At 42.5% G+C, this 10,000-nt stretch overlaps 1 protein-coding gene across 1 annotated transcript in view; it reads left to right on the forward strand.

The window, feature by feature from the left end:
• Positions 1-10,000, forward strand: part of LOC128353113 (plexin-B2-like) — a 63,997-nt gene that overhangs the window by 28,849 nt on the left and 25,148 nt on the right. Inside the window, exons 14-18 of the mRNA XM_053313800.1 lie at positions 2,735-2,871; positions 3,669-3,845; positions 5,379-5,490; positions 6,132-6,338; positions 7,551-7,634. Coding sequence (XP_053169775.1) covers positions 2,735-2,871; positions 3,669-3,845; positions 5,379-5,490; positions 6,132-6,338; positions 7,551-7,634 — 717 coding nt within the window. The remainder of the gene's footprint in view (positions 1-2,734; positions 2,872-3,668; positions 3,846-5,378; positions 5,491-6,131; positions 6,339-7,550; positions 7,635-10,000) is intronic.

A 10,000-nucleotide genomic window follows, 5' to 3' on the forward strand; every position in this document is an offset into this window, starting at 1 on the left:
TGAACTAAGAACAAACATCATGTTGTAACAGCCGTCCTGCAGGTACCAACGCTTTAATCACATCAAAACACATTTTTTAAAGTTCTTTATTTTTTTTATTTTCCAAAGCTGTTTTAACCCCGTGGTATTTCAGCAGCGAGCTAAAACTAAAAAACAGAGTCACCACGGGGGGAGTTTTACACACACACACACACACACACACACACACACACACACACACACACACACACACACGCCAGCTGCTTGGTTTCCTGTTTGTCCTGGAAGCTTGTTTTCTTTGTGCTGCGCTGACAGCACGACAAATAAAACAAGAGAGTTAGATTTTAATTCTCTGCTCTACACCGGAGGATAAAAAAGCAGCTCCCAAAATTTTAAAGTCAACGTGTCTGGAGAATTAAGACTCAGCAGTGGGTGTGAGAGAGAGAGAGAGAGAGGGAGAGAGAGAGAGACAGAGAGAGAGAGAGAAAGAGGGAGAGAGGGAGAGAGGGAGAGACTGAGAGAGACACTGAGAGAGAGAGAGAGAGAGAGAGAGACACTGAGAGAGAGAGAGAGAGAGAGAGAGAGAGAAAGAGGGAGAGAGAGAAAGAGGGAGAGAGAGAAGATGCTTGTGCTTCTTTTTGTGCAGCAACAGGGAAGAAAGGAAGGAGGAAATAAAAAGAAAGTGTTTGGTGTGCAGGTGCAGGTGAGATTTGTTTGTTGTGTGTGTGTTTTGTTTTTTTTTGGGGTGTTTGCTTCTTGCTGTTGTAGCAAAGCGAAGCTGCAAACACAAGAATAAATATCCACGGAGAAAAAGAGGCAAAGACTTCTACTTCTACTCCTGCCTGGTTGGAAGTTTGATACAAACACAACGAGCAGCAGCAGCTCAGGAGGAAGTTACTAAATATATCTTTGGTTTGACTGTTCCTTCTTTCTTTCCTTCCATGTTTCCTTCCTTCCTCCTCCCTTCCTTCTTTCCTCCTCCCTTCCTCCTTTCCTCTCTTCCTCCTCCCTTCATCCTTTCCTTCCTTCCTCCTCCCTTCCTTTTTTCCTCCTTCTTTAATTTTTCTTTCATTCTTCCCCTCCTTTCCTCTTTCTTTGCTCCATCCTCTTTCCATACTTCCTTCCTCTTTTCCACTCTCCCTCCCTCCTCACTCCTTTCCTTCCTTCCTTCCTTACTCATTTACTTCCTTCCTTCCTTCCTTCCTTCCTTCCTCATTCCTCCCTTCCTCCTTTCCTCCCTTCCTCCTCTCCTCTCTTCCTCCTCCCTTCCTCCTTTCCTTCCCTCCTCCTCCCTTCCTTTTTTCCTCCTTCTTTAATTTTTCTTTCATTCTTCCCCTCCTTTCCTCTTTCTTTGCTCCATCCTCTTTCCATACTTCCTTCCTCTTTTCCTCTCTCCCTCCCTCCTCACTCCTTTCCTTCCTTCCTTCCTTACTCATTTACTTCCTTCCTTCCTTCCTTCCTCATTCCTCCCTCCCTCCTTTCCTCCCTTCCTCCTCCCTTCCTCCTTTCCTCTCTTCCTCCTCCCTTCCTCCTTTCCTTCCCTCCTCCTCCCTTCCTTTTTTCCTCCCTCTTTAATTTTTCTTTCATTCTTCCCCTCCTTTCCTCTTTCTTTGCTCCATCCTCTTTCCATACTTCCTTCCTCTTTTCCTCTCTCCTTCCCTCCTCACTCCTTTCCTTCCTTCCTGCTTTCCATCCTTCCTTCCTTCCTTCTCAGCAGCAGCAGCTCAGGAGGAAGTTACTAAATATATTTTTGGTTTGTAGGACGGTGTATTAGAGCCATAGATTTATAATAAAACAACTAATACTGACCTGGAGGAGGAAGGGGGGTAATATTTAGAGAGAAAAGTTAGAATGAGAATAAAGTTGCATATTTTTTAAGGAAAAAAAGTCATACATTTATGACAAAAAAGTGACAAATTTGCCAGAACCCCCCCCCCCCCCCCCCTTCCCCCTGAAAAAAGGAGTTTTATTCTGCCAAGCAGTCACAACCCCTGGCTTTATAACACTGGCGAGTCGTCTCTCATCGTGCATTAAGCTGCTGTGGAAGAAGAACTGATCTAATTGTACTTTTCTGTTGAGTTTAGCATTAAGGAGATACTCGTTATCTTGTTATCTTAGCCCAGAATCATCCCATCACTTTGAAAAGACATTGTGTTTTTCATAAATGTATTTATGTGGTTTACATCTCAAATTTGCAACTTTATAATGTCAGAAATTCCCTCTGTAATAAATGATTACATTAAGGAAAAGGAAGAGAGGAAGGAAGGAAGGAAGGAAGGAAGAAAGGACGGACAGAAAGAAACAAGAATGGAAAGAAGGGAAAAGTGATAGGAAGGAAAGGAAGGAGGAAAGGAAAGACAAAAGGAAGAGAGGAAGGAAGGAAGGAAGGAAGGAAGAAAGGACGGACAGAAGGAAACAAGGATGGAAAGAAGGGAAAAGTGATAGGAAGGAAAGGAAGGACGAAAGGAAAGACAAAAGGAAGGAAGGAAAAGGGATTGGGAAGGAAAGGAAGAAAGGAAAAGAAGATGAAAGATGGAGGGAAGGAAACAAAGAAGGAAAGAAGTAAGAAAGGGAGGAAGGAAAGAAGGACATATGACAGGAGGGTAGGAAGGAAAAGAAGACAGGAAGGAAAGTGGGCCGGATTGGACGCCTTGGCGGGCCGCTTCTAGCCCACGGGCCTCATGTTTGACCCCCCTCCCTGCCATAAATAAAGACAGTCGTATCTAATGTGTGTTTTATCATCTTCTCTGTCCAGGACCCGAACCCAAGGTCTGTGGAGCCAGCGAGGGGTCCAGCGGCCGGAGGCACCATCATCACCATCAAAGGAACAGCTCTGGACACAGCGACCAAAGAAGACGTAGCCGTTACTGTCGGAGGCGTCGCTTGTGAAGTGTAAGCGACACATGGGCTCATAGCGAAGTCCTCAAATTACTACAAAGCATCTGATCTGAGATATGTTCTTCTAAACACATTAAATAGGTCATAAATGTATTTCTAAAAAAAGAAAGTGTAAAAAGCATTTCAACCATTTAGATTTGAATTGTGGAGCTAGGATTCACAAACTGTGTTTCAAGATTTCTGTGTTCAGGATTTAGTGATTAGCATAAACCCGCCCCTGCTGCTGTAGAGGTAGAAATACATTCAGCACACACTACTACTACTACAGTCTACAGTTAGCCAGTTAGCTGAGTTAGCCGCCGAGATAGAGGCTGAGTTAGCTGCCGAGCTAGCTGCCGAGTTATCAGCCGAGTTAGCTGCCGAGCTAGCTGCCGAGTTATCAGCCGAGTTAGCTGCTGAGTTAGCTGCAGAGCTAACCGCCCAGTTAGCCGCCAAGCGAACAGCCGATTTAGCCGCCGAGCTAGCAGCCAAGCTAGCAGCCGAGCTAACAGCCGAGTTAGCCGCCGAGCTAGCAGCTGAGTTAGCAGTATAAAGCTCTCAGACGTAGCGTCCATGTTTCTGGTAGAGGTGGTGACTTTGATTGACAGGTGACACTTGGTAGGGGGCGGGGCTTCAGAGGCTGATTTTTACACAACTTTGAAGTTTAATTTCATATATTTGGCGATTTTTTTAATCATTCAAATTTGGCAGGGTGGTTAACAACACACTCTTCTGTGGTATGTCAAACTCAGAACACATATTTATTCTTACTTTACACGGACGTTAACTCTCTTCTCTTCTCTTCTCTTCAGCCTGTCGTTCGGACCCACAAAGATCACCTGTAAGACGGGAAGGTATCGGGGGCCGTCCGATTCTCTGCCGGTGACGGTGAGCTACGGGAAAAACACCAACAAAGAAATCCGAGAGGCGTACCAGTACTCTGAGAACCCCAAGATTATAGATTTTAATCCTAAAGCCAGCTTCGTATGGTGAGAACCTTTTTATTTCTTCTCTCTTCTGCTCTGAAAAAAGAAATGTTTGAAGGAAATAAAAAGTCCCTCAAAAAATATAATATGTAAACTTTCTGCGTTAAAATGTCTAATAACACCGACTACACCTGTGTTTGGCTATTTATTTTGTTAAAATGTGTACTTATATTATACCAAACACATTTTTAAACAGAGAAATCCACTAAATTTCATTTGGTCGCTGTCAGAAATTGACTTTTTTGAAATCTATTATCAATTTTTATAAGACTTTTTACTTCTTGGTCTTGAGTTGTGTACTCACATTATCCCGAAATGTTTCTAACAATATTTAAACAGAAAAAAATTGATTTATAATCCAGTTTAAGCCACATTTATATTACAGAGTTTTTAGATCTTGGAGGTTTCCTGTGGTTGTCCACTACAAGCTGCTAGAAACTGACTTTTTATCCAGTTTAAGCCGCTTTTATTGTTAGATTTAGGTTGTTTTTAATTATATATTTTAACCAGATGAAGGATTTTAGTTATTGGAAGAAACAAGCTGTGCAAATGTTATCAGCAGCTCGGCTCGCAGCCCCTCTGGATGTCCTCAGTCTGCAAAACAGCATCATAGAAACAGTGATTTTTAACATGAAACTGGAACTGGAGGAAACCTCTGCAGATAATTTTGCACCCAGTAAAAATAAAAACCTCCTAAATGATGAGGTGAGAAGCTGGTAGTTAAACAATGAAAACAACATCTCCCATGATCCCACGCTACTTCACAACATTATAAAACTCTGGGGTTGAGCTCAGTGGGTAGAGCACCCGCCCCATGTGTCGAGGCTACAACCCCGGTTCAAATCCCGCACCGGTCCTATCCTGCATGTCATTCCCCCCTCTCTCCGCCTCCAGTTTCCTCTCTCTCTCTCTCTCTACTAACTTGTACATTAAAGGCAAAAAGCCCCAAAAATATACTTAAGAAAAAAAAAAAAGCATTATAAAACTCTGTATTTTGTTACTGTTTTTAATTACGGACTCCTACTGTAGGAAATCACACCTGTTAGTTTAATGATGGGTCAAAATGATGAACACTGTGAACATTTTTAATATAAAACTTTCCCTTTTTGGGGTTGAGCATAGTTCAGTGGGTAGAGCACCCACCCCATGTGTTGAGGCTACAGTCCTTGCTGCAGGTGTAATTTCCGGGGGGTTCGAATCCCGCACCGAGTGGTCCTATCCTGCATGTCATTCCCCCCTCTCTGCCTCCAGTTTCCTGTCTCTCTCTCTCTACTAACCTGTACTTTAAAGGCAAAAAGCCCCAAAAAAATATACTGTCCCAAAAATGTCCCTTTTCAAACTCAACAAACTCCTGCCATCAGACCTAGAATGAAAATAAAGTCTAAGTTAATGTACTTTATATTAATGAATATTACTGTGTGTGTGTGTGTGTGTGTGTGTGTGTGTGTGTGTGTGTGTGTGTGTGTGTGTGTGTGTGTGTGTGTGTGTGTGTGTGTGTGTGTGTGTGTGTGTGTGTGTGTGTGTGTGTGTGTGTAGTGGCGGTCGGAGGATTGTGGTGATCGGAAACGGCTTCGATTTGATCCAAAGAGCTACGATGAAAGTCTGGCCCTCCGCTGACGAGTTTACACAAGACAACACACCTGTAGAGGTACGTTTCCTGGATTCAACACACACACACATATACGTATTAGTGTGTGTGTGTGTGTGTGTGTGTGTGTGTGTGTGTGCAGTTTACAGCTACACACAGACTGATAGAGTTTCTTGATTTCTTTGTTTAAAGTTTGTTTTTCCTTTGTCTCCATTTAAAAGATGGAGAACATTTTATTAAAGATAATAAATTCAATTATGAATTTAAAATCATTTAAACTGGAAGGAAGGAAGGAAAGAAAAAAGGAAAGAAGGGAGGAAGAAAGGAAAGAAGGAAGGAAGGAAGGACAGAAGGGAGGAAGAAAGGAAAGAAGCAGGGAAGGAAAGAAAGAAACAAGGAAGGAAGGAAGAAAGGAAAGAAGGAAGGTAGGAAGGAAGGAAGGAAGGACAGCAAGAAGGTAGGAAGGAAGAAAGGAAAGAAGGAAGAAAGGAAAGAAGGAGGGAAGGAAAGAAACAAACAAACAAACAAGGAAGGAAGGAAGGATGGAAGGAAGGATCCTACAGAAGGAAGGAAGGAAGGAAGGAAGGACAGATGGAGGGAACATTTACCCTAACAGCTGAAAACATTGATTAGAAATTAGAGTGTAAATAAAGTTTTCTCTCTCTCTTTTTTCTCTCTCTCTCTTTTCTCTCATCCCTCAGTTCATCCAGGAGGCTCTGAGTAAGAACGACACCGTCCTCCAGTTTGATTCTCCGTCGGTGAACTTCAGCGACAGCAAGTCTCTGAAGACGTCGCTCCACCTGGACAACGTGAGGGAGGAGCTGACGGGCTTCGACTATCATCCCGACCCCACCTTCGACAAACTGTCCAAGAACGTCATCACCGAGACGAGCATCATCATCGTCACTGTGAGGATGGACGCTCAGAGTGATTAGGAAGGAAGGAAAATGGATAAGGAAGGAAGGAAGGAAGGAAGAAAGGAGGGAAGGAAGGAAAGAAACAAGGATGGAAAGAAGGGAAAAGTGATAGGAAGGAAGGAAGGAAAATGGATTAGGAAGGAAGGAAGGAAAATGGATTAGGAAGGAAGGAAGGAAAATGGATTAGGAAGGAAGGAAGGAAAATGGATTAGGAAGGAAGGAAGGAAGGAAAGAAAATGGATTAGGAAGGAAGGAAGGAAGGAAGGAGAATGGATTAGGAAGGAAGGAAGGAAGGAAAATGGATAAGGAAGGAAGAAAGGAAGGAAAGAAACAAGGATGGAAAGGAAGGAAAATGGATTAGGAAGGAAGGAAGGAAAATAGATTAGGAAGGAAGGAAGGAAAATGGATTAGGAAGGAAGGAAAGAAAATGGATTAGGAAGGAAGGAAGGAAGGAGAATGGATTAGGAAGGAAGGAAGGAAGGAAAATGGATAAGGAAGGAAGAAAGGAAGGAAAGAAACAAGGATGGAAAGGATGGAAAAGTGATAGGAAGGAAGGAAGGAAGGAAGGAAGGAAAATGGATTAGGAAGGAAGGAAAATGGATTAGGAAGGAAGGAAGGAAAGAAAACAGATTAGGAAGGAATGAAGGAAGGAAGGAAAGAAAATGGATTAGGAAGGAAGGAAGGAAGGAAAATGGATTAGGAAGGAAGGAAGGAAGGAAGGAAAGAAAATGGATTAGGAAGGAAGGAAGGAAGGAAAATGGATTAGGAAGGAAGGAAGGAAGGAAGGAAAGAAAATGGATTAGGAAGGAAGGAAGGAAGGAAAATAGATTAGGAAGGAATGAAGGAAGGAAGGAAAGAAAATGGATTAGGAAGGAAGGAAGGAAGGAAGGAAGGAAAGAAAATGGATTAGGAAGGAAGGAAGGAAGGAAGGAAAATAGATTAGGAAGGAATGAAGGATGGAAAGACAAAAGGAAGGAAGGAAGGAAGGAAAGAGACTCTTTATACATACTTTACTCGTTATCTGAAGCTGTTGAGTTCACTCTCTTCTTCTTCTTCTTCTTCTTCTTCTTCTTCTTCTTCTTCTTCTTCTTCTTCTTCTTCTCTTTCTCCTTCTCCTCCTCCTCCTCCTCCACCTCCTCCTCCTCCTCCTCCTCCTCCTCCTCCTCCTCCTCCTCCTCCTCCTCCTTCTTCTTCTTGTCTCAGGGTCGAGGTTTCTCCAAGGCGATGACGGCCAAAGAGGCGCAGGCGTTTGTTGGAGACGCTTCCTGTCATGTCAACATACTTCAGGTAAAAAAACTGAGATGAATAAGAGCTCCTGTTAAAAGGCCTTAGGAAGGAAGGAAGGAAGGAAGGAAGAAAGGATGGATGGAAGAAGGAAGAAACGAAAGATGGAAGGAAGAATGAAGGAAGAAAAGACAGAAGGGAGGGAGGGAGGAAGGGAGGAAGGAAGGAAAGAATGGAAGGAAGGACAGAAAGAAAGAAAGAAAGAAAGAAGGGAGGGAGGAAGGAAGGAAAGGAAGGAGGGAAGGAAAGACAAAAGGAAGGAAGAAAGGACAGAAGGAAGGAAGGAAGGAAGGAAAGAAAGACAGCAAGAAGGAAGAAAGAAGGAAGGGAAGAAGGAAGAAAGGAAAGATGGAAGGAAGGAAGAAAAGAAAAAAAGACAGCAAGAAGTAAGAAAGAAGGAAGGAAGGAAGGGAAGAAGGACAGCAGGAAAGAAGGAAGGACAGCAGGAAAGAAGGAAGGACAGATGGAAAGAAGGAAAAAGAGCTCCTACTAAAAACATCTTTGTCTCTAATCAGAAGAAAGCTCCGGAAGTTTTTGCCGCCTTTCTGAAATAGATTTCCGCTGATCTGATATCTGAGTGTTTGAAGTCTTCAGATATCAGAGCGTCTCATCATCTGTGTCTAAAGCTGCAGAGATGACGGAGGAAGGAAGGAAGGAAGGAAGGAAAAGAAGATGAATGAAAGAAGGAAGGGAGGATGAAAGGAAGGAAACAAGGGAAAAGTGATAGGAAGGAAGGAAAGAAAATGGATTAGGAAGGAAGAAAAGGAGGAGGAAGTGAAACCAGATGCTGTCACACTACTACGGGATCACTAGTGCACTCAGAGTGTTTTTGACTTTTATCGCCCCCTTCTGGCAGCGAGAGGAATTACACAAACAGAAAGGAAGGAAGGAAGGCAGGAAGGAAGAAAGGAGGGAAGGAAGGAAAGAAACAAGGATGGAAAGAAGGGAAAAGTGATAGGAATGAAGGAAAATGGATAAGGAAGGCAGGAAGGAAGGAAAATGGATTAGGAAGGAAGGAAATGGATAAGGAAGGGATGAAGGAAGCAAGGAAGGAAAGAAAATGGATTAGAAAGGAAGGGAGGAAGGAAAATGGATTAGGAAGGAAGGAAGGAAGGAAAATGGATAAGGAAGGAAGGAAGGAAAGAAAATGGATAAGGAAGGAAGGAAGGAAGGAAGGAAAGAAAGAAAGAAAATGGATTAGAAAGGAAGGAAGGAAAGAAAATGGAGAAGGAAGGAAGGAAGGAAGGAAGGAAAGAAAGAAAATGGATTAGAAAGGAAGGAAGGAAAGAAAGTGGATTAGGAAGGAAGGAGGGAAAAGGGATTAGAAAGGAGGGGAGGAAAGACAAAAGGAAGGAAGGAAGGAAAGGAAGAAAGGAAAAGAAGATGAAGGAAGGGAGGGAGGATGGAAGGAGGGAAACAAGGATGGAAAAAAGGGAAAAGTGATGGGAAGGAAAGAAAGGAGGGAAGGAAAGATCTCTGCTTCTGGTTCCATTAAGTGTCTTCCTTCTTTCTTTCTAAACTGACCATCATGAGTCCAACAGTGTTTTTTATTATTGAAACTCAAACTTTCATCTTCCAAATAAATGATTCTGCTCAGATTCATCTGTAAAGTTCTCGCTGGAAGAAAAGAACAAATTGTTAATTGAATATTTTATGTGTGACTTTGCATCATACTGTGATATTGCAGATATACTGATATTAGAAAAGAAGATAATTACCAACCATGTCTGACCCCCACAAAAAAAGGATGGAAAGAAAGGAAAAGTGATAGGATGGAAAGAAGGAAGGAAAACGGATTAGGAAGGAAGGAAAACGGATAAGGAAGGAAAGAAGGATGGAAGGAAGGAAAACGGATTAGGAAGGAAGGAAAAGGGATTAGGAAGGAAAGGAAGGAGGGAAGGAAAAGGGATTACAAAGGAAGGAAGGAAGGGAACAAGGATGGAAAGAAGGGAAAAGTGATAGGAAGGAAGAAAGGAAGGAAAAGTGATTAGGAAGGAAAGGAAGGAGGGAAGGAAAGACAGAAGGAAGGCAGGAAGGAAGGAAGGAAGGAAGGAAGGAAGAATGGAAAGAAGGGAAAAGTGATAGGAAGGAAGGAAGGAAGGAAGGAAAAGGGATTAGGAAGGAAGGAAGGAAAAGGGATTAGGAAGGAAGGAAAAGGGTTTCCTTCCTTCCTTCTGTCCTTCTTTCTGTCCATCCTTCCTTCCTTCCTTCCACCCATCTGTCCTTCCTTCCTTCCTTCTTTCCTTCCTTTCTTCCTTCCTTCCTACCTTTATTTACTAAATATAATAAAAAATATTGATTTTAAAGAATTAAAAACAGTAATATATGTATTCAGTAACATGTTAAATATTAAAAAATGAGGAAAAAAC

Source organism: Scomber japonicus, chromosome 23 (genome assembly GCF_027409825.1).
Source record: "Scomber japonicus isolate fScoJap1 chromosome 23, fScoJap1.pri, whole genome shotgun sequence".
Classification (NCBI taxonomy): Eukaryota; Metazoa; Chordata; class Actinopteri; order Scombriformes; family Scombridae; genus Scomber; species Scomber japonicus.